This window comes from Leopardus geoffroyi, chromosome D3 (assembly GCF_018350155.1).
Source record: "Leopardus geoffroyi isolate Oge1 chromosome D3, O.geoffroyi_Oge1_pat1.0, whole genome shotgun sequence".
NCBI lineage: Eukaryota > Metazoa > Chordata > Mammalia > Carnivora > Felidae > Leopardus > Leopardus geoffroyi.
The window spans coordinates 58,260,380-58,284,265 of record NC_059339.1 but is presented as its reverse complement, the minus strand read 5'-3'; the positions used below and the strand labels follow the sequence as shown (position 1 = coordinate 58,284,265).

General features: G+C 55.2%; 1 protein-coding gene across 50 annotated transcripts in view; it reads left to right on the top strand.

Moving 5' to 3' along the window:
* CELF4 (CUGBP Elav-like family member 4) overlaps positions 1 to 23,886 on the top strand; it is a 297,253-nt gene that overhangs the window by 215,230 nt on the left and 58,137 nt on the right. For 27 of the 50 annotated variants that reach the window (XM_045458682.1, XM_045458667.1, XM_045458680.1 and 24 more), the window contains exon 3: positions 8,190 to 8,268. In XM_045458682.1, coding sequence (XP_045314638.1) covers positions 8,190 to 8,268 — 79 coding nt within the window. The remainder of the gene's footprint in view (positions 1 to 8,189; positions 8,269 to 23,886) is intronic. The other 23 variants (XM_045458673.1, XM_045458691.1, XM_045458689.1 and 20 more) reach the window with 1 other exon arrangement.

The following is a 23,886-nucleotide window of genomic DNA, read 5'->3' as shown; positions in this document are numbered from 1 at the left end:
CCCCCTGCCTCTGCTTGACTGCCTGGGCACTCACAACCCAGGCTCTGGCACCCTGCCCCCGAATGCCCAGTCCCGGTCCATACCCCATGGTGAGTCTGCTCATCTGGCTCATTTGGCTTCAGAGAGGACCTGAGGACATAAGCCACATCATGTGGTCAGTGTGAGGTCTGGAGCTTGGGAAGAACAGGACGGCTGTCACCTACCACCATCACTCATGCCTCCTGTCCCCATCCAGGTACATGGCGCTAGCCCACACAGGTCCACACACTCTCATGTCCTGACTCAAAGCCAGGCCGGGGCGGGGTCACAGCCATGTCCTTGAGGTTGTCAGGTGTCTGTGCTCCTTCTGGTCTGCCTGCCCTTCATCCCTTTGAGGGCCACTTGTGACAGCAGTAGACCAAAGTAAGTCCAGAGGCGATGGCTCCCAAAGTGACAAGTGTGGCTGGGTGGACACAATCACCGAAATCTCCAGTGGGGGGGAGGGGGCACCAAGGCTTAGGACTCTACTCTTTAGACAGGTATGAGAGGAGGTGAGAGTGGCAGTAAAGAAGCAAGGGGGGCCTTGTCACCAGCACAGAGACAGGGTTAGACATCTCTGTGGGTGACCCCGGAGGTGACCTCAAATACTTTGTTGAGGGGCAGGCCAAGGGCCTTGGCTAGCAGCCAGCCCCACCCAGGGGCAGCTCTTGCTCGCTGGGCTTTCAGAATGAGGAGAGGGGTGAAGAGCTGACGGGGCTTACATGCTGGTTTGCGTCCTGACCCAACAAGCATCAGATGGCCTTCTCAGAGCGGGGAGTGGGAACAGAACCAGATTTATTAAAAAATCTTATCTGGAGGGTTTGCATTTCAATGGGCTGTGGATTTGCATATTTTAACAATAACCCTGGGTTCTTCTGTCTGGTCTGCGCTCGCCGGGCTGTCTTTCTAAATGAGGATCGAGGATCGCTGCTTCAATAAACCCTTCTTAATCCAAAGGTCCCACGACCTCACTTTGCTAGACGGGAGGAACTTTGGGCAGGAAGCAGGGCTGTCCAGCAGGTGACCACCTCTGGCCTCTGGACACTCCTGCCCCAGGAACACAGCTGAGGCAAGAGGGGACAGTGCTGGTGATGGGATGTGTGTGGGGTTCTGGGTGTATAGCAGGGAAACAAGGCGGGTGTGGGCCTTCCCTCATAAAGGGAAGACAGACATTGAACAAATAAGCTTGCAAGTTTGGGACGGTAATGGTCCCTAACCATGCCAGCAAGGCAACTGAAGGAAAGAATGGAAAGCTTGAAGGAACACTTCATTTAGGTTGCAAGGCCCAGGGGGAAGCTGAGACCTGAGGGAGAAAGGGCTGCTAGAGTGGCTGCACCCCCAGGGGCAGACTTCGGATGGGGAGGGCATGCCCTAGGAGGGGGCGCCACCAGCTGGCCTGGCCAAGGCGGGCCTCGGACACTGGACCGAGGTCCGAGGTCTCGGGTAAAGGCACGTATCTTGCGGGGGTGTCCGTAAGTCAGAACTTGACGATGACAACAGACAGGGTTCCTTGAGTTTCTAATCCCTCTTTATGGAAGGAACCATATGTGACTTATTAAGGAGATAATTAAAATATTAATATATTTACAACAAGCTACAAATAACGTGAACTTCTTCTGCCCTTCCCCTGCAATCCCTTCTCACCAGGGGACTGGGCAAAGCCCTAACCTTCTATTCCAAGGTTACTGAGAACCTACTATGCACAGTGCTGGGAATCCATCGGGGCATGCGATTCAGAATCTGCCTTCCTGGGGCTTTAAATAAATAAGTTCTCAATTAATGGTAAAGTCCTATTTGCTAAGTCCTGGCAGAGGGCACAGTTGCTGGGGAGCTGCCCACCTACGGTCCCCACAATCGCGTGTGTGAGTGCACTTCCCTGCCCATACTGGATGGTTTCTCCCTCGCCACCAGCCTTTTATAGCAAAGGCTGAGAATTCTCGGTCTATTCTCCCAGAGTCACCCAAGGTTCATCTTCGAAAGATAAATCTTTGAGTAACGATCTTTCTGTAGCAGGAGCGATGCTGAAAACACCTGATGGTCAAGGGAAGGCCTGGTGCTTGGAGTTGGTAGATGGAGAGAACTTCAGGGTGGTGGGGACACAGAAAGGCATCGTCTACAAGGTAGCTTCGTGGGCACACGAGTTGTGCAGGCACACAGGCCCTGTACTCAGAAGGGTCACAGGCTTGGGGGTTAGTATTCTGCAGTCATTTTGAAATTCTTAAAAGTTTCTCTTGGTAGTTATGTTTCAAGCAAACGAAGTCTGTGGGACGAAGAAGCACGTGTAGGGGACTTATGCAAAGTTCTGCCTCCCACCATCTGCCCTGTACATGCACATCTTGGGCCCTTCAAGCCATCATTCTGCCCTCGAGGCCAGCCGGCAGTAGCCTGGTGCAGGTTAGGGGAGGGTTGGGTCAGGCCTACTCACCCTGTGGTACCCCAGGCTGGCAGCACTGTAGCATGTCTGATTTTCCAACAGAGGCCGTGTCTTTGCAAGAGTGAGCCTCTTGTCCAGGCAAGGTCTGGCATGTCCTGGCAGAACATTTACAATATCCTACCCAGGAGGTGGCCCGTGGGTAGAAATGAAGCCTGACTTGACTTCCCAGGGCCCACCCTATACTGGGTTGCAACATGTCCACATCGGTAGTCAGTGGAAGGGAGGGCCCAGCAGTCCTCGGGCCCAAGCTGCCACCACCCCCTGCCCCGACCTCCCCACCCCCCATGTTGCAGGGCAGGGCTCTGGGTACCTGTGAGGGTCTCCATGCCTGAGGGGACTCTCTATTCCTCCTTAGCCTTCCCGAGTCTGGCTTGCATTTGTCTCCTCTGGCCAGCTCAAGTCACCCTCCAGGCACAAGTCACAAAAACCAAACTGTAATTTTGGTGATTCTGCATAGGAGCTAAATGTTCTGATATTTGCATTTAAAACTGGCGTTACACAAAATAAAGATGAATGGTAGGATCTATGCTAATAATTTACAATTTATATTTGTTTTTATTTAAAACGACGTCAAACAGCAAATAAAACGTACCATGACAAGCCAAGAAAAAGAGAGGCTGTGGAAGAAAGGAAAAGCTTTATATTTTAGCGCTTTAACGGTGCTTTTTCCCCTTGCTTTTTGAACTGCAAAATGATATCTCTCTTCCCAGAGCAGTATTGCTGCTGGGTTGGGGCACAATGGGCCCCAGCCCACAGGGTCTGCTGCTTCACCGTTTCCATGACCGACACGTGTGCTGGGTTTGGGGGCAGACAACATAAAAGCCGAGTTCTTTGGGGTGATGAGAACAAACAGTGGGGACTGATGAGGAATAGGAGCCAAGCGCGGGAGGGGGTGGGCAGGGACAGAGCTAAGAGCCACCGCCAGTGAACAAGACAAGAGTAGGCATTCCCACACTGCTCCCTGGCTCGGGGAGAAGTGAACCCGTCCGGTGAGCAGGGGAGCTGGGTATCAGCAGGCACTCACACATCCCAGAAGGAGCCTGAAAGGACTCTCAGCATTGAGGTTTGAACACCCACGCTGGAATTACATGTGGGGACTCAGCTGCTGGATAGAGAGCATACTGGCCATTCCTGTAGGCCACCACAGTATTCTCTGCCGCCCTAACCATCTCCCCCCCCTGCCGTGGCACTACACGAGGCGTCGGTCCAGCCCTTTTGAGGCATTTCTGGCTCACATGCTGGAAAGCAACATAGAGGATGACACTTACTGAGAGGCTACCATGCCGAAGGGACCGCACTAGTGTCCTCCTCTGTCTTGTTTATTCCCAGTCTCCAACCGAAATGAATTATTTTAAGATGTCTGTAACGTCACACCAGTACTACTGAAACATGCACACACACACACACACACACACACACACACACACACACTCACTCCAGTGGAGCTCAGTCCTAAATTAGAGTCTAGGGGGTCTGTGAGTAGGAAACTGGGTCCCTGCTCCTGCTTGAGAAACAAGAGCCTCTCTGTTTCTGTCTGCCACACACACACACACGCCCGCACGCACGAGAGAGGAAAGAGAGAGCTCTCAAAGTAGTGCAAGGCCATGTGTGACCAAGGGAGCTGAGAGATAACCAGGGAAGTCTTATTGAAGAATAGGAGGGTTTACATTGCCAGGGAGAGGTGACAGAGAACTCTCTAGGTCCTTTTATTTCTCAGACAGCCCTGGGTCAGCTGCACTAGGGCCCAATGTGAAGCAGAGGGCTTGGGTGCCTGAGAAGGCAGATGGCGGAGGGCCCTACGTGATCCTGCAGGTGTGAGGGCTGTCCCGAGTAAAGCAGGGGTGAGTTCACTAGTGGATGTCCCCAGGGCTCTCGCCAGCACTGGCTTTGACAATGAGGGACGGAGGGGCTCCGCTCCTGCCCCCAGACCTCCACACCAACTCTCAGGAAGATAGTTGCAGCAGAGGGGAAGCTGGGTGAAGATGGTCCCTACCTGGTCTGGGGGCAGAACATGTCTAAGAACCCCCTCGGTGGCCTCCTCTGCAGCCTGGTCTTGTTCTGGTGGGGTGTTCATTCCAGCCTTAGGGAGCCCCTTGCGGGGTGGGGAAGAGGGGACACACAGACAAGAAAATGGCCCTCACACAGGAACCAGCCCAGGTTGCACCAGGAAGGTAAGGAAATTCATGTCTGGAACTGGGGGTTATTCCGGGCCATCTTCCCGGATACGGGAGGGATGCCCCTGTACTCTGGCCCACAGGGGGCTGCGGACACCTGTGGACACCTGCGAGAGGTAGAAGTGGCAGCCGGGATCCGAGAAGGGAAGGAGGGAATATAGGAAGGGGAGAGAGAGTCAAGAAAGAGCCAGGCTGGCCTGTCTGTCAATCTGTCTGCCTGCTCGCTGGCCACAGGCCTCTCTTTCCACAAGAAGCCACGTTGGACAGACAGGTGAAGCCTTTGGACCAGCTCAATCATCGTATTTATTCTAATTGTATCGTAATCGTCCCCAAGGAGCCTGGTTCAAATGAGCTTGACATTATTAAAATTTTAATGCCCAGTTTTCATAGCTGAATGAATATTTAAAGGGTATGTCCCAGCTTAAGTTATGATGATGAAGAAATTAATGGAATGTCTTGTTTAATGCATGGATATGTGTTGATGCAAATAGTGGCAGAGATGGGGAGGGGGAGGGGAGGCAGAAACAGGCAGAAGGAGCCACCAGCCCTCTCTCTGCTGCAGTAGGGACACAGAGGACCCCAAAACCTGGGCCAGGATTACTCCCCTGCTTCCCCTGACAGGACCCCGAGCTGGAAACAGAAACACAGTCAAAAGAGTTAGCGATGTCCCCAAAGACTGACCCCAGAAGCCTGCAGGGTGCATTCAGGGAGCTGTTCCTGACCCAGGGAAGGCAGCCGTGGGTTGCCAAAGCCCCCCGTCAGGCACCCAGAGGCACAACCCAGGATGAAGGCCACAGAGGGGCACAGGCACACAGATGACACCTCAGCAAGAGAATCAGCAAGGAGAGCACCTGCACCCCAGGTCCCACTAGCCCCCAGCCCCAGGCCCTTCTGGAAAAACAATACAGTGACTGAAAGGGATGGCTGGATAGAGGAGACACAGATAGGGGAGAGGAAAGGCACCAAGAAGCGGGCTCTAGTGTCCTTGAAGCATGGTGTTCACCTGTAAGGGATCGCCTGAGGCCATGTGGCCGACAGCTCCTAAGGCTGTGGCCAGCGTCCAAGCGTGCAAAGTTAGAAGAAGAATAAGGAGATGGCAGTCCCCCTCCCACCATCTGACCCATCATCCTCTCTCGCTGTCCCCTTCCTCAGTGGCCATTTCTGCAGCCAGGCTGGCTCTGTCCACTTCCCCTCCTCAGGGAAGAACCAGGCCTTGGTGAGGCTGGACGGGGCTGGAGTCTGGAACAGGGAAGAGAGACACTGGCCGAGGGAGGAGATCTCCCTTGAGGCCCGAGGCGTCTGTGCAGAGCCTGCTCCAGCTGAGAAATCTTCCCAACTGAGCCTGACACTTTATTTCTGCTGAGAATTAAGAAAGCACCAGGCCGTATTTTATCTCTCCATCAAGGCTGGCACCTCTTCGACAGCCCCGCAAAGGCTGTCTGGATGCTGACCATCCCTAGATCATAATGAAACATGAAAAATCACCCCGGGAGCCACAGGTCCATGGGAACCGGTTCACTTCCGCTCCACGAGTCTGTATGGAGCACCCTGTGGGTGCTCAGCCTGTGGCTGAGGGCAGGTGGGAAACTGGATGAGAGCCTGGGTCCCTGCTGCCAGGAAGCCCACTGTCAAATTGGAGCCTAGCACCGAGTCATGGAGGAGGTAGGGAGGACTGGGGTGGGGCTAGGGGGGCTGGAGGGGCTGGAAATCAGGCCCAAGTCCATGAGCCTGGGGCAGAGTATTCTTGAATGCCTACATATACCAAGGACAGGGGGACAGGCTGGCTGCCTGAGGGTGGGGTGCCCCCTGAGGTGGAAGGCTCCATGCCCAGGCAGATTCCATTTGCCTTATTTAATTTATCTTGTTTACTTTAGGGCTATTCCAGGAAGGAGGGATATTCTAGAAAAGGGTTGGATCCTGAGTCCCAGAAGGCACCGGATGGGACACAAGGAGTCCCCTGGCCCCCTCCTGGAGCCCTTCCCCAATAGCCAGAAGCCTGCTGGGGCTTCTGCGCCCTTTGCTCAAGAATTGCAAAGGAAGCTGTTTAATGGGGCCCCAGGACCCCCTAAATGAAACCGGGATCTCCATTATGTCTCTCTTCCTTCTCCCTGTGATTGGAGCTTTCTATAACATACAATTTCCTCTGCTGGCAGGGCTTACCTACTGAGCACCTTTTTTCCTCTCAACTCCAGAAGGCGTGCCAAGTGGGGACCTTGTGGCAGACAATGACATCCTGACCCCCTCTCGGTGGACTGGCCCCCAGAGTCCTGTCTGGCCCCCCGCAGGCCACCTGTGTCTCATTTCCTCTGCTCCATGCCCTGCCTCCTGCCTCTCTGTCCTTCCTCGTGGTGGCTCTGCCCTTCCGCTGGCCTTGTCTTCACCTTGCTGAGTCACAGGCACCCACGCTCCCCCACCCACTTGTCTTGACGCAGCCACAACTCACTTCGAATCCTAGACCAGAAGGCCCGAGGAAGCTTGTGACTGGCTAGTCCGGCCTCCGCACACACACACAGGAGGGGAACTGGCAACACAAAGTCACCTGGTGCAGGATTGGAAGCCTAGACACAGCCCTGGCAGCTCGGGTTCCTGGGCTCATCTTGCCGTGGGGGCGGCCCTGCCTTAGCTTCTCCATCCATGAAGTGGGGGTATTAGTCCCTGCCCTGTCTGCTTGTCGGGGTTTGTTTGTACGCGAAATAAAAATGCAGTAAGGGATAAGGGAGGTACTTGACAGGCGAAAGCACTGGAAAAGACATAAAGTAGGATTCCATTTGCGTGATTCCTTCCGTTTTTATTGTCTGAAATATCTTGGGGCCTCTGGGCTGGATAGCCCACCCCGTGGCCTCCAGCAGCTGCGAGGATTAAAGACAGGCGCCGTAGCCGCCGATGCTTGGAGTTCAGAGACCCCTAGTGGCCTGAACGGAGCACTGAAGCGGATCCTCGTGAGACAACCCGGCTCAGGGAGGCGTGGGGGGGGGGGGGGGGGACAGGCGGTGTCCTGTTGTCCTCCTGGCCCCCTAAATACCACGGGAGATGGGTAGCTGTGCCCACCCCACACACACCCCCAAGGGGACAGCCCTAGCCGCACACTTGAGTTCGGCTTCAGCCGGGAGCTGGGTGGCCCAGAGCCTCAGGGACCCCTGGCACCCACAGCCCACATTTGGGAGACGGCTCGGGGTAGCCAGAGAGCAGCTTGTTTTGGCAAAGCCAGCTGTCTCCAGCAAGATCATAATCTCTGGCCAGAGATGGGCTGTGAGGACACCTCAGATTCTGATGTCACAGGCTAGCAAGAGCTGTTCAAAGCTGGGAGGGGGACATCACAGAGTGTCCAGTCCAGAGAAGCCTTCCCGAGACAATGGAGCCCTGGGGACCGCATAGGAAAGGGGAGATGGGTGGGGCTTTGCTGCCCGCGTGCAGCTGCATTGGGGAGCAGTGGTGTGGGTGTATGTGTTGGTGGGTGTGGTCCTTGCACCTGTGTGCCTATGAACACCAGTTACCTTTGGGTGTGGGTGTATGCCCCCTCACCCCAGGCCTGCTCTGACACTGTCCCTTGTGCTCTGTTGCAGATGAACCGGCCGATCCAGGTGAAGCCAGCGGACAGCGAGAGCCGAGGAGGTAGTAGCTGCCTGCGCCAGCCCCCTTCACGTGAGGGCTCACTTGTCTCTGCCCCCCTCCCCCGACCCGACCCTTCCTCTCTCTCCCTGATGCAGTGATGCAGCGACTTCCTGCCACCGCACCCCCCCCCCCCCGCCCCCCAGCCCTAGGGATCTCATGGCTGGGAATTGGGACAGGGCTATGGAGCTCTGGGTGACTGGTGTGGGGAGAGAGTGAAGGAATGTGGGGAGGTGATTGGGGTCTCCAGATGGGGTTCCTTCCTTCCTGTAAGTAAACGAGTAGCAGGTCCTGGGGTACTCTTCTGCCTCCTTTAGGAAATCCAAAGGGTGTGCCCACCTCCATGTCACCCAGGAAAGCCCCCTATGATGGAGCCTGAAAAGTTGAAAGGGTGCCAGGCTGGACGAGAGGAAGTGGATTGTAGCCCTGCCCTGGGAAGGTTCAGACCACACTGGGCAAATCTGAGAAGGGCCGCCATGGAGGCTTGGGACCACTGAGGTCAAGATTCTGGAGACAGATCCAGGCAGACAGGGAGATGTCTGGAAAGGGACAGAATAGGAGGATACAGCCGTACCCCACAAGCATAGAGCTCCATTCCCCAGGGAGGCTCTGTCCCCTCCACTGCACACAGAGGCTCCACCAGGCCACGCTTCTGGCTCCCTCTGCCAAGCGCCTTCCCCCTGGGTTCTGTGCTGGGACAGGTCACATTCCTCTCAGCTTAGACAGGCACTGAGGAATTTCTCTCTCCTCTGTCCTACCTCCCTACAAAAAGTGTTTAGGAAATTAAGGGAAAAAGGTAAAATAGGCAAAAGATACTCGCAAATTCAGAGTCAAGATCCTCATCCTGAGAGAACAGTAGTGTGGCCACAGGTCCTGCCTGCCCCTGGGACCTGTGGTCCTTCCAGCTCAGGCTGCTGCCCTCTGGGCCCTCACGGGACCCTGACCTGGCTGTAAGGCCTCTGTGTCTGAATTGGGCCTCAAATCCCACCCCTACCTCCTAGAGCCCAGCTGGTGTCTTTGTGCTGCCCCGAGGGGCCCCCTGGCCCAGGGCACTGACACACCTCCCTGTGGTCTTCTGAGAGCTTCCCATCCTGAGAACCCCGAGAGTGGAGGTGGGTCAGTTGAGAGGTAAAAATGGCTCAGGGGTTAAGGGCCCAGGTGAGCAAAGCCCACCTGGTTTGTGCTATTTGCTCCTGCCCCTTTCCTGGCAGTCCAGTTACTTTGGTTTTCTGCACACACAGAGGCTCCTCAAATACCCAGTCCTAGGCATCCTTACCCTGGTGGTAAGGGTACTGTCCCATCTCACATAGGACTTCTTGGTGGCACATCGTGGAACCAGGGGCCTCTCCTAGAGACTGTCTCCGGGAAGCAGGCCCAGCAGGCCCCAGGCCCCGGGTCACCCCGTCATGCAGTGACTCACCTGTAATACCCTGTTCGTGCAGCAGGGCCAGGGTGTAGTGAAGAGCCCCTCTCCCTGGTGGGGAGAAACTCTGGTGTATAGGAAGGTAGCTCGAGCAGTAAGCGGCACCTGCAGTCCCAGAGAAGGGGCCCCGAAGTAAGTGGGGGACGCCAGAGACCTTGAGCAGATGGCACCTGAGCTGGACTTGAAGGAGGGGAGTTTCCACCCCTGGAGAAGAAGTCAGGGTGGCATGAACAAGGTCCCACAGAGGGAGGCCCCTGAGGGGGCATAGGGGGCCCCTCGCGTGCAGAGCAGACAGCTCAGAGTCCGGCCGGTTTTCTCCAGAACTGGAGTGGGGTGTCAGAAGACGCCGTGCCCGGCGAGGCCGCGCTGAGCTCCAATGCAAACCCTTTCTCCTTCACTTGCCTTGGAGGCAATAGCTCTCTGACTCCAAGTTGCTAACCTCATCTCCTTTCTGCCATATATCTCCTGCCGCTGACACTTGCCCCAAACCAGATTAATCAGCTCTTTTATTCTTCCTGCGGTGGAAAGGGGGGAAAAAGAGCCAAACCTAAACATCTATCTATTAATTGCATATTCAATATTAAACAGTGAGATGATCCTGAGTCAGCACTATCACCAAGCTATTTAACAAAAAAAAAAAAAGTCAGTTTAAAATAATTTAATATCCATTAAATACTTTTTCTGGTGGGAAGAGGATGGGGAAGAGGTGAATGTTAAAAAAGATGAAAGAAATGGGAGCAGAGAAGGGTGTGAAAGGCGGCTGAGGGAAGAGCAGGGTCTCAGGTGAGAGGCAGAGCCAGGCTGAATAAGGATCTCCTGGACCACCCCATGAGACATGAGAGACCACAGCTGGAGGGGGTCAAAGAAGAGAGCTCACTGTGGCCTGGAGCAGGCAGGGAGGGCTTCCTGGAGGGAATTGGACCGAGAGGTATAGACTTGGTGGGAATAAGTGAGGGCACAAAGTGAAAATGGAGCCCTGAACACAAGACCAAGGGGTTGGACTTGTCTCCATGAGAAGCAGGGAACCCTGATCCTGGTGGGGGCACCAGGCAAAGAGAAGGCATCATAGCCATAATGCCCCTGTGCAGGGAGAGAGGTGTTGACCCCTGCTATTGCCACCAAGAGCCAGGGCTCCAGTTAGGCAGGGAAGGAAAACCCAAAGAGAAAGAGCCTCCCCAGGAGCCATTTCTCTGCAAGGAGATTCCAGTTAACCCCACAGAGCTCTCTGGAGCAAGTTATATTTAAATTGAGTCACCCTCAAATCAGCAAACCAATTCATGAACCGGAGGAATGAGGCAGACTAGGGACAGAGAGGAACCTGGGAGCCCCCCACCTGTCCTGGTCATCTCAGAGGCAGTGGCCCTCCCTAAGGCATGCACTTGAGTTCCTCTGCCTCCCGGCAGGCAGGTGTATCTGCTCAGTGAGCTGGTTCATGGTCAGCATCTGAATTGGGTCTCACGGCTGCAGGGGCCCTTCAGCCCCTGGGTTTCACTCTCAGTATCTGGATTAGCACCCACAATGTGCTGCCCTGTAGCTCTAGCCTCCTCCCCATCCTCCCTGGTCCCAGCCCAGGGGAGCACCAAGGCCAGAAGACAGGACAGCCCCCTGTCCCAGGCAAATGAGGCTCCTGTAGCCAGGTATGGGCACCCCTTTGAGTCAGTCAGGCTCTGAGCACCTTGGCCTTGGTCAGCAAACCTGCTGGGGGCCACCCTGGGCTGGACTGGAGGAGGCTGGGGCTGGGGAGTGTGCCCACCTCCCTCAAAGGGCCCAAGAGGGAAGAAGTGGCTGAAGTCTGGATTAGGTGTAGCCGATATTGGCCTGATCCCACCCCACCCCACCACTGCCAGACACACACCGTCACCAGAAACCACCCCTACGTTTTCTCAGCAACCATCGACGGGTCAGAAGTTTGTTACTGTGGGCCTTATCCGTGCTGTGTTTGGAAGAATTCCGGGAGACAGTCACACATGCTGCACCCCTGCCCCGCCCTGACATGCCATATACCCACACTGACAAAGGCACCCACACAGACCCACACGCATGGAAAATAAACGTCCCCACTGGGAACAGAGTGGCTGGGGGTGAAGCAAAGACTGGGGTCACTTGATTTTATCTCAACATGAAATGACAGAAAAAAACAACAACATGGGGGGCTGATGAGCTGGAGAAGTTAGGAGTCAAGATGGCTTGGGAGGAAGTCCCAGGAAAGAAGGTATTGGGGTTGCCAAGGGGCCGCCCACCCCTCGGAAGGGGTAGGTGTGGCACTGGGGAGTCCCTCCAGAGGGAAAAGTGAGCAAGGCTGAAAACTGTGTTCTAAGACCTGCCACCACGGCCCTCACCCCTCTGCAGGGCCTGGAACTGGAGACCACATACACACACACACACACACATACACACTCCAGAGGACTCAGGCTTTGGCTGGAACATGTGAAGCCCCAGCTGGGGGAGAGCGGTCACAGCTCATGATGGGGACTGCTGAGGGGTTTCCAAGTCCCCTCCCTGTCCAGGAAGGCCTGAGGAGGCTCAGAGAAGAGGGGCCACAGGGGCAGCTGTGACTGAATCCAAGCAGGGAGCCTGACAGAGGCCTGATGATGGCAGAGGGTGGATGTGGTCAGGACGACTGAGCTCCCTGTACAAAGTCCTATTGTCCCCCATTGGCTGCAGGGCCTGGGGGAGGCTCGGGACAGACTGAGGGGGGTGGCCCTGAGCTCCAGCCCTGGAGGGGTACTTGCAGTAAGCCACCATCTAGGGAGCACCTATGGAAGCTTCTAGAGGGTGAAGGAGCTTCTTTTAGGTACCCCCCCCACCCTGCCCCACAAGTCTTTCAGAATTGCCTGGGTTGAAGGTCTCCACAGCAGGTTCCTTTTCCTCTCTCTGCTTTTCCAGAACTGGGGGCCCACACACGCGTGCTTCCCTCCCCAGCCCCCTCTTTCCCTCCTGTATCAGTCGTGGGGGGGAGGGTTGGGGGGAAGCCTGGCAGGACTAGGAGGGCACAGGAGGGCTGGGGGCAGGTGTGACAGCCTGGGAGTCATTCCGTGTGCACTCAGTCCCCGAGGCAGGTGCGGGCCAGTCAGTCAGCCAGTCCTGCAGCCCATCACTGCTCCCCCGTTCATTTAATGGCATCTTTGGGGCCGCTATGCCCCCCTCACTGTGGCCGGCACTCATGTGGCAGTGGAGTCCCGCCGGGCTGGCTAATGAGGTTGGACACAATGCATGTGATCGCGGCTCTGAGGCCCTCCCCGAGGCCACGTTCCCCACCAGAAAACCGTGGCTGATTCAGTCCCCCCAGCCCTTCCACCATCTGTAGCCCCATCGGTTCCTGCGGCTTTTTAAATCCTATTAAGTTCCTCATTTCTCCTCCGAGCATTATTTTATTTCTAAACAGACGCAGACAACGTGCTAAGGGAGGCCAGGGAGACCAGCTGAGGGGCATGGGCAGCTCCCTGCTGCTGCCAGGTCCTGGGGCCCCAGGAGACCCATGGCCACACTGTCAACCTCCCCAGGCTGGGTGCCTCACTTCCAGACTTTTCTAGCTATTCAGTCCCATACTCTAGGTAGGCAATTTAGCGAGCGTTTAGAGGAAATAGATGTGCAGGCTGGTCCCGCCGTATGAAAATTCAATAGAAGTTTCAATTTTCTCATCTTAGATGCCAACAACTGTCTCACTGACAAAAGCTTCTGGGTAGACAGAAATCCCTCAGGATTCTGTTAGGAACCCTCGGCCCACACGGGATGGAGTACACAAAAACATAAAGCTAAAGGGCCGTGGCGGGGGGGTGGGGTGGGCACAGTACAATGAAGATTAATCTGAAATTATACCAAGACAGTAGGAAACAAGGTTTAAAAAAAGAAACCGATTACTCTAGACAGCCTCCCCCTGGAGATGCAGTGCAGCAGGGGAGAGGGGGAAAGTGTGAGGAAAGGCTTGAAGACCAGTGTGAACTCCCTGTGGGGACCTCCTGGGTGAGGCTCCCCTAGGGGTGGGGTAGGGTGGGCAGAGCCTGAAGCCAAAGAACAGCGTCACTAGGACAGTCAAGTCCCACAGGCTGAGCCTTTCCACCTCTGTCCCCGTCTCTTTGAGGCATCAGAGCCTCCCCCGGGTCAAGCACGTTCTGACCTCTACTTTGGGGCTCTGGGTTTGTACCCTGCCTGAAAGACCCCAGAATGAGCAAAGCTGACCCCAGCCCAGCCCAGCCCAGGGGGTGCAATCCTGGGCTGAGAACGGGTCCGGCGACTGCTGCCCCAAAGCAGACTTCTAAAAGAAAAGCGATCTCTACCTCAGAGCAAAAAAGGCTCTACCCTCACCAGGCCCCATAGAAGGGGCTGTGTCTCCCCACAGAAGGCCCGAAAGCTGGGCAGCATGTGTACTCCATTGTGGGCCCGTGATGCCTGTGTGTGATGGTGTATGTGTTGGGGGAGTGCATTTCCTTCTTTTGCACACCCCCCCCCCCACCAGACCCTACAGACCCCTTAGCTCATGGGGACAGTGACATCCTCCTCCTCCCTTCCCACAGGCATGTCTGGGCCCAGAGATGGGCAAGGGGTGGTGGTGAACCTTTGGCTGGGGAATGGCTAACTTCCCTGTTGGCCAGGGAACCCCGAGGCCTGGAGAGGCCCCTGGAGCCATATGTCCACCCTCCGCCATGAGTCTGCCTCTCACCCTGCCCCTCCTGTTTTTAAAAACTATCAAGAAGAAAAGCAACTCCACAGTCCATTTGGGCCTCCTTCTCCGGAGCTCGGAAACCCTGTTTCCCCATCCCCACCAGAATGTCTCAAGCTATAGATTGTAATGATTTCCCTTAAACCCCAGCCCCAAAGCCAAGGTCCCGGCTGATCTTTCATGTACCTGAATTCTTGATTTATTTTGGACTGATCTTGAAGAAAAGCCATTGCAGCTTTCAGCTCAGGAAGTTTGAGGCAGACATAAGACAGCAGGGCCCAGACAGTTGCAGTGTTTAGGGAGCAGCCTGGGTAGGGGTCACTGTCGCCCTGCCTGACCCTGTGATGTGCCTTTGGGAAGGGCTAAAGGATTAGACACCTCAGAGCCAAGCCAAGTGGCCCACCAAGGGCTTGGATTCTTTATGGGCAGGAAGTTCTACCACGTGTCTGACCACCATCCTTCCGATTTTTGGTAAAGCATTTCCAACTGTTAGGTTCCCTAGATCATCATGCAAGGTCTCCCTGACCCGGGATTTTATTCTTCATAATTCCTGTTCCTTAAGAATCTTCGACTCCTTTCTTTCCCAAGCCCCTTAAAAAGAAAGAAATTTTAAAACTCCAGGAAGCTTCTCTAGTTTACACAACTGAACCCAAACAGCAGCTTCGGGGAAGACAGGTCTTTCTGCTTGGGGAAGGAGGTGGCTGGTGAGAAGGGTCCCTAGTGAGGCCCCCACAAAGGCTCCAGCGGGCGGGCACGCATTATAAATACCTCAGTAACTCCTGCCATAGGTGTGAAATTATAATTAACTGCAAACCTGCTGAGTTTCAATGGACTTTAGATTTTCAGCTGGGGAAAGGGGTGTTGATTGATCTGCATTTTGTTTTCGAGGGTTTTTTTTAATCCATTCGGCAAGTTAAGTTGAGACTCGCGGCTCCTCGCCAAATTCCCTCTGGCCCTGGCTAATTTAGCAAAGGATTGTTTCAGAGGAAATGGGATATTAATCATTGCAAATGGGCTCCTGGATGATATTTAGAAGCTGCCGCATGTGTGCCCAGGCTGAAGGGGCTGATGACAGGAATCGGAATGGAATGACAGAGAGAGGGGACCGTGGACCTCTGTCTCCCACCCAGTTTCCACTCCTGTGGCCTCCTGTGGCAGGCACTGTGTGGGCATACGGGAGGAAGACCCCTACTTCTGCAGGAGATGGGCAAGATGAGAGAGAGAGAATGTTACAAGCAGCCCTTCCTGGGCCAGGCGGTCCTCAGCACTGCACTGAGTCAGCCCTGGCATGGCCGAGACGTATCCAGTGCCCACCTAGCCCCTAGCACACTCGGGCAGCCTTAACAACACAAGAGTGGGATGGGGCAGGGAGAGGTAGCATGGATCAGAGAGATCAGAACCAGTAACGCCTGCTTGGCCTTCAGAGGCGAGGGGATTTGAGCAAGGAAGGGCAAAACTTCCAGATGGGAAAATAACCTGAGCCAAGGCAGGTTTGGAAGATGCCGAGAGGCCAGAATGAGGGGTCCTCCTTGGGGGGAGGATGAGATATGGGAGCATTGATTCCAAGGTGCTTTAAATGCATTTCGGCCCAGGGACGCCATCTAAAGCTCTGGGGCAGGGATGTTCCACCAGCTGTGGGACGGGAGCCAGAGCAGGGAGACCAGCAGCACAGTCCCGGGCACCATACCCGGGTACTCTGACTCCACATGTCCTGCCTTTCCCACAGTGATGCCTCGCGACCACCTTTTGTAGAGGGGATGATGACACCCCCTTGGATCTGCCATAGGTGGGGTGCAGTTGGCAAACTGTGGAATCTTCCCTGATGACAATAGCTGCAATTATTTTATTCTTAGGGTCCGGTCCATGGGGAATGAGAGGAGGTGACAGTTGGGGCGGGAGGTGGTGAAGACCTTTGACAGGAGTGATTAACAAAGTGCAAATAAAAATCATACTGCCTAGGGCCTGAGCGGCACTGCGCATGTGGATTACCACACTGGGGCGAGAACAAGGAAGGCTTCCTGGAGCAGGTGATTATTGGGATAACAGGTTTACCAAGAGGTAGCATCTAGGGTGAAGTGTCACAGGCAAAGAAATGAAAACCAAGACAAGCAAGGCAAATATGTGGCATCTGAGATCTTTTAAAAATAATATAAGATCAACTAGCCGTGCCTGACTGGCTCAGTCGGTAGAGCATAGGACTCTTGATCTTGGTGTCAGGAGTTCAAGCCCCACGTGGGGCATAGAGATTAATTTTTAAAAATTTTAAAAAGATAGAGTTTAAAAATAAAATAGAAGAACTGGTTTGGCTGGACAGGAGTGTCCACTTTCTGGAAGAATCAGATTTGGCACATTGTGGGTCTCCTTGCTCCTCACGTTCCAGGGCACGAACATTTATGCTCGTGCATGCAGTGTCTGAGTCAGAGATGGGATCCTGTCCCTTCTCACCCTTCAGTCCGAGTTCACCAGGCCTGTCCCGGAGTGTCGTTTCTCTGTGTTATGAGTCTGCTCGGTCTTCCTGATCAGACGTGCTCTGCCTTCTGGGAGAGAGGTCGCTCCTTCCCCACCCAGCCCAGCCCAGCACACATGGGAACCAGGCACGCAGCACCTCCACTTTATGGAGGGGAAAATGAGGGCTCAGAGAGGAGAGGTAGGTATCCACGCAGGCAGTAACCAGCCTTTATACCTCAGCCTTTCCTGGCCGGCCTCTGTGACTTGCTGCCTTCTTGCGGGTCTGTGCTGGGGTGCTGGCACCCACAGCAAGCTCTCCCTGTGTCAGTGCCACCCATCAGATGCACAGAGGGTGAGGAGGGACCACAGCCTTTAGGATGGGCTCTCCAGCATTTCACTCCCCTCACCGAGGCCCTCTGGGGGGACTTAGGGCGGGTCTGACCTGGGTGCAAGCCTAGTCAGAAGGAACATGAGCCTGTCTGTGGCACGTCGAGCCTGGAGGCTCAGCTGAGAAGGGCAGGTGGAGAAACTCCATAACTGCCCGGCAGAGGAGAGCCCAGCTGGGCACTCAGGGCCTTGTCTGTCTGGGCCTGGTGAGGAGAAAGGCTTGGTGGAAGCTGACTTCAGCAAGGATCAGCCAGTGCAGGTTTTCTTTTTGACAGACCCATGATCCCCCCATCACGATGTCGCATCACAACACTGGGTCACTGTCCCAACTGTCTTAAGAGGTCTAAGGCTGGACATCAATGGCCAATTGCTGAGAAGAGATGGTCTCTGCCCCTGGAGAGCTGACCATGAAAGACAGATGTGACGGGGTCCCAGGAAGACACCTTCAAGGCTTTGCTGAGCTACAAGCCCTAGAGAAGCTCTCCGTCTGGTGGGGAGATCAGTTCATGGCCTCACGGGTACCAGATGAGCAGTGGAGACAGTGAGCCTTAGCTGGCAGAGGTGAGAGCTGGGCAAGGCAAAGCAGTCAGGGCAGGCTTTCTGGAGGAGGCTCTCTGTTGCACAGGATTAAGGCTGACAAGGAATGGAGGCCCCATGGCCTAGAGCCTATCCAGGAAAAATGAGGAAACCAGTTGGCCTGAGGGGAGGGTTTCAAGGAATGCCCTGCTAAAGAATTGGGGGTTTTCTGGAAGATGATAGGGAATCTGGAAGAGGTTGGTGATTGATGGGAGCTGGACCTGGGAAGACTGGCCACCCACACAGAAGACTGGACAGGGTGTCAAGGAGACCAAGGACAGATGGATGCATGTGCCGGGGGTGAGGGGATGGGCAGGGGGCAATGGGAGTTAAACTGTAAGTTCAAGAGCCCTATTGTCACCATGACACCTAAGCCCCAAAGCTGTCCCTGCCCTGCCCAATACCTGATGCCTTTAGACCTCCAAGTACACATCCACTTTCAGACACACACCCGCTCTTGGATGGTCCTCTCTGACCCTTCTCAGCTGCCCAGCTCCACGTGGTCAGAGCCCTCATCAGGGTCCATCCTGCTGGCATCCTTCTTCCAGCTGTTCCTCACTGGTCTTCCTGGCTCAGAGCCCCTTTCCGGCCCTCTGCCTGAGCCATAGCGTCAGGCAGCGGATGTTAGTTTCTCATCTCTCCGCGGAGATGGTGTCTTCTTTGGGGGCAGGTGTGTCTGGCTGTCCACAGAGTCTGGCTGGGCACCAGCCTCCGGCAGGCCGCCCTCGGCGCTGGCACCACGAGGCCAGGCTCACACTCATGTCTCTAAGAAGAATCTTCTCCACCACGCTGACTCTCTGCTGGCCTAAAAGCAGCCCCCTCTTGGGTCTCCCCACCCCTGCAGCCCCTCCAGAGTCAGGCCCACAGGCAGGGGGCCGAAGTGGGCAGTGGGGCGGGTGCCACTGACATTGGCATTCTCCTTGCAGCGCATCTTAATAATTTAATGGCTATTAGCAGGGCCTCCATGGTGGTGGGGGAGGGGGCGCAGGGGGAAGATTTATAGAGAGAATTCACTCCAGGTTGGGGTTTTGTCTTCCTCTGTTTTCCTGGCATTTATCATGCATGTTTTAATTTGGATCGGAGAGTTGCTACCATCTGGCCATTATCGCAAAGAAATATTCATTTTCACTGAGTGACACAGGCTCCATTCATCACGGAGTGCGCTGATTGCCCCGCGAGCGTGGGGCTGAGCTTTCTCCTTCATTTGAAATGAACCTTGAGCTATGAGCAGGTCTCGTTTGTAGGGAGCAGAGGCATGGGGCCAGTGGCTGCCCTGACGCCCCCCCACCCCCACCCCGGCCAGGTGGGTAGGGAGCGTTTTGGGGAAAGGCCAGGGTGGGAGTGGGGGAAACAAGCCGTCTTCTGCCACCAAACCCCTTCCACCTGCCCTCACCTCTCCTGGGTTGGGGTACTGGTGCCCCCCCATAGTCTTGTCCCATGTTTCTGGCAGCCAGTCCCCCCACCGTGTCCAGGGCAGTCCCCAGGCCAGGAGACAGAGGTGGCAAAGGTGGCCCCTCTGCCTGGTCCCTGAGCCCTGGGCATCTGATAAATGTGCTGATGCGGGCCTGCCAAGGGTAGATTTGCCTCAGCAACCTTGGTCTCACAGAGTAGCATTCTGGTAGTGTCATTTCAGGTCAGGGCTGTGTGGGGGACAGAAGGGCTCCTCGTTCTCCTCTCATCACGTTATGGTGGCACCATCAGGGCTGGGCCTGTGAGAAGAGACGTGTCTGCCTCCAATTGGGACGTTTCCAGAGTGTCACCCTTGTACCCACCCTTGTTGCTCACTGCAACACGCCATCAGGGGCCGCTGATGTCAGCGAGGGGCATGGAACCAAAGGCATCCCAGGGCGGCATAATGGAGCATCCCTCACCAGGTGGAGCCCCACCTCATACCCCCTTAATAAGCAGGCAGCCACATCTGCAATAGAGAGGAAGGAGGAGAAAATATCTTCTCAACCATTTTAAATAGTGAGTCAGGGCACCTACAATTTATAGGGCCCTTCTGTGTTTCCTGCCCCCATCGGGATTCAGATTCACAGTATGAAGACATCAGCTGAGCAGTGCCCCTCAGCCCCAGCATTAGACACCCACAGGAGAGGAGCGAATTAAAACCAGAATCAGCTTCATGGGGGAGATACTCGCTTTGCCAAAAAGGTAAAATCAGACAGCAGGGCCGATTTTCATCTTTAGAGGTTCCGCTTTCCCAGATCTTGGCAGGAACCCAGGGGCCAACTGGCTTTCCGTGATCTCTGTACTGGAAACTGTGGCCAGACGTCGAGGCCCTGACCCCCCTCTAGGACCCAACCCAGGTTTGGCCAAGACCCAGGGGACTGTGCTGAGGTAACAGGAATCCAAAGGGAGGCCTCTGCAAGCTTTACTGTCCCTTCCCCATCAGAGAAAGGAGCCACAGGCCTTGTGTGCTCTACACACCCCATACATCATGGGTAAGCCAGCATGACTTTCGACCTCAGGCGGTTTACAGTCTGGCTGGGATGCAGGTGAAACCAATGAAGCCATTAGGAAGCAGGAAAAGACCTTGAATCAAAGCACTAAGTTCACCACAAGTGAGGAACCCAGCTGACCTCAGCCACCCCCTGCATGGGCCGAGTCCTTGCACTGGGTCACTTCTCCCCACTTCTGAGGTATTATTACTCCATTGTATAGATGAAGCACTGAGACCCAGAGCTTAACTTACTGGGGTCACTAGCTGGTAGGTGCATCTGCAAAGAAACTCAGGCCCTTCTGATTCCGAGCACCAAGCTCTGTGTCTGGACAAACCATGGACGACTTTGAGTAGGAAGTGGCATTTTAGTTGGATAGGATGGGAGTAGCGACATCCTAGGAAGGGGGACCTACCTGCCCGCCGGTCCTCACCGTCTGGTTTTCCATCCTGGCACTTGTTGAACTAAATGAACTGTCCTCCACCCTACGGGCTCGTCCTCCCTGTGGAAGCCTGGGCTGAGGTCTCCACCTCCTTCTGGAATGCAGGGACTTTGGCTAAGCTCCGAGAAGGTCCTCTCCCCTTCCCCCTGCAAGAATGCGAAGCGGGCACCCCCTCCCCTCCCTTGGAACTCATTCCGTGACACTAGCAGCTCTGAAACATCTGCTCCTCCATCCCGGACCCGCAATTTGAATAAATTACCCCGACGTGGCGGCAGCCTGTTATTAATGGCTTGAGTTTTATAAGATGCTTTAGTTCAATAACACTGTAGCCCGACGCTGCGCTTCTCCCAGATATTTTTATATTTTGCCTCTTCCCCGCCTCCTTCCTCCCTCCATCCTCTGGCTGCCTCCAGGGCTCCAGTCCTGGCTACAACCCCACCACCCCCCCTCCTCGGGCACCCCGCTGGGTCGTACCCAGGAACTGGGGACCACCAACCCCCTCCTGCTCCCGCTGTGGTTCATCCAGCACCCGCCCGCGCAGCCTGATGCTTCTACTCATCCTCGCGCCCACCGTCCTGCTGTCCGTGTCAGGGGCGGAAAAGGGGGGCCCAGAGCCAGATTGGTTGCTCCTCCCCCAGCATCCCCCAAAGGAAACCCACAGGGACAGAGCGGCTGGAAGTGGGGAGATGCACAGAGAACACTGACCATGGACCCTGTTTCTGCACCCCTGATCGCATGGCCGGAGCTCTCCTGCCTTTGGGGACCTGTCAGGAGCCTGGGGAGCAAACTCACTCTCCCCAGTTGGGCTGTCAGTGCTCCCAGCGTGGAAGAAACCACGTTCTCGGTTTCTTTCTTTATTTGCCTGTTCCTGGCTCCTCATTCCTTTGTTAGTTTGTGCTCATGCTCCACACACCTCCTGCGTGAAGCCCTCCCAGGTTACCTCCAAGGCAGGGATCTGGCTCTTTCTACATGCCCAGACACACCCCTTCCCCACTGTCCTCTGTCCTCTGTTTTATCTCCCCACAGCTTGCCAGTCTGCCTTCTAATAGAACCTCCTGGGGCCTGGCCAGCATCTAACTCACAGCCAGCCCTTCTAGAATGATTAACAGCAGGTGCTCATACTGTGCGTTACTTCTACAAGCTTGTTCATCTGTGTGGGTGACACTTCCTGCAAAGAATGGGTGCACTTGCTGAAAAGAGAAAAGTGGGTCAAAGGGTGGGAGGGTTTGTTCACTGGGGATATAGGATAGAAAACATTGAGGTTTAAATAAGTAGCCAATGTAGTCATATCTTCAGTCTGTTCAAGAAAAAAATAATGTAGACCACAATCATGGTCAAGAAGGACAGAGAGGCAAGCTCCTTGCTAGCTGTGCCCCCAGCTCAGGAAGCTGTGGGTACAGGCCTGGCAGGCCACCCGGAGGCTCTGAGCCAGGAGAGCCTAATTCTTTTGAGCCTCCCCCTCAGGGAGTTGGCCCCAGGAGAGCTAGGGAGCCTGTGACTAGGAGGAGCCAGAGTGAGTGTCTGGAAGCAGAAGGGAAGGATGTGCCTTTGTAAGGGGTGGGGGTGGGAGGCAAGAAGGTAGGGTGTCCCGCCCAGCAGGCCAGACCCCCCAGTCTCTGCCCCGGGGGAGGGTCCTGGTGAATCTGGGTGGCCCAGATGTGGTACTCCACCCTTGGAGGACCCTTCTGCACCAAGGCCAAATGAACTGTGTAGTTCCCTGCTCCTGCGGACCCAGTAGTGACCCTGCCATTGGCTGTAAAGGGAGGCCGTCCTGGGCCTCTTCTCCTTTCTCCCACCCCCTTCTGAGGGCTCTAGGACACAGAGGCTCTTACCACTTCCCATTTGGCCTAATATTACTGTGGGACTCTGCCTTTGCCAAGAGCCCCACCATTATAACATAATTACTGCTGAAAATGACCTTTAAAATATATTTTAAATTCAAAATGTCTTTAAACCCTTCACTGAGCACCATTTTTCAATTTCAATGACTGTTTTCATTTTTGGGGGGAGTGAGGGGTGGGGAGTGGAGGAAGGAGCCCTCCCCCTGAATGGATTTCAAATGTTAATCTCCCCCTGCTACGGAGAAACTGAGTTGGCTCAGGCCACACCTTGCAAGGGGCCTGGGGAGGCTGGTGGGAGAGCACAGCTAGACCACTTGGCCCTTCTGTGACACTCTCACTTATCCCAGGGCGCTTGAGTAAGAGCTAGAAGATGCTCTGAGAGCCCTGGACCGACTGCTCTCCCTCAGCCTTGCTTCTCCTTATTCTCCTGGCTGATGATGACCCATGTCATGCAATGTTTAGTCCCCTGCCTGCTAAGTGCCCTCCAGGGGCTCCCAATTTCTGCAGGATGGAGACCCCTCCACACTCTGCTCTCCCATGCCTCCGTTTCATGCCTGTTTGCTCTGACCTGACTGGTGCGCCCTGTCCCACAGGCAGCCTGTGCCCCTTGCTGCTTTGACCGCTCAGTGACAGCAGCCATCTGGGAGGAAGATGGACCAGAAGCAAAGGTGGTAGAAGAATGCCCTCCCCACAGGCTCACACAGGCGGGCCTGACCTGTGGGACACACCACACACTGCTTCAGCCCACCCGTTCTCCATCCCCCAGCCCCTGGGAAACTGCTGTGCCTTCCACCTGGCACGTCCCCATGCTCTGTCCTTACTAGTCCTGTCCCTCCCTCCCCCTCACCTCCTCCAGGAAAGCTGGGCTGGGAGTCCTGTGCCATCCAGTGTCACTCAGCACCTTCTGATGTGGTCACTGTCTAGTGTCCTCCCTCATAGGTGATCTCATGGCAGTCTGCCCTTGGTACCGCTTGTCCCCACGTCAGAAGGGGCCTCTACAGGCCATGTGATGGGGGCAGGCAGGAGATGGAGGCAGGGGGAGGCCTTCTGGCACCTTACATGGAGCGGGTTTTGGAAGGACTCGAGTCCCGTAGATGCTGACAGGAGCTCCATTCTCCCCCTCTCCACTGCCAGCAGCAGAAGAGGGTAGGAGCACGGGGCAAAGGAGGGGGCTCTGATGTGATAAGCGCATTAGGTGGTCACTCCGTCCATCTCCACCAGGAAAGGGGGCCCAGTGGGCATCAGACAGTTCCTCCAGTGTATTCTTAGGACTTTTCCTTAAATGACCCGATTCCCATAGCATCCAACTTGTTTACTGTGAAAGACAACATACATTCCAAAGCAAAACCAAAATGATGCGGGCACCGTCCAGTTCTGTAGATCACCTGAGTTTTTAGATTGTCCATAGTTTTGAATGACCCCTGTCCTCTGCC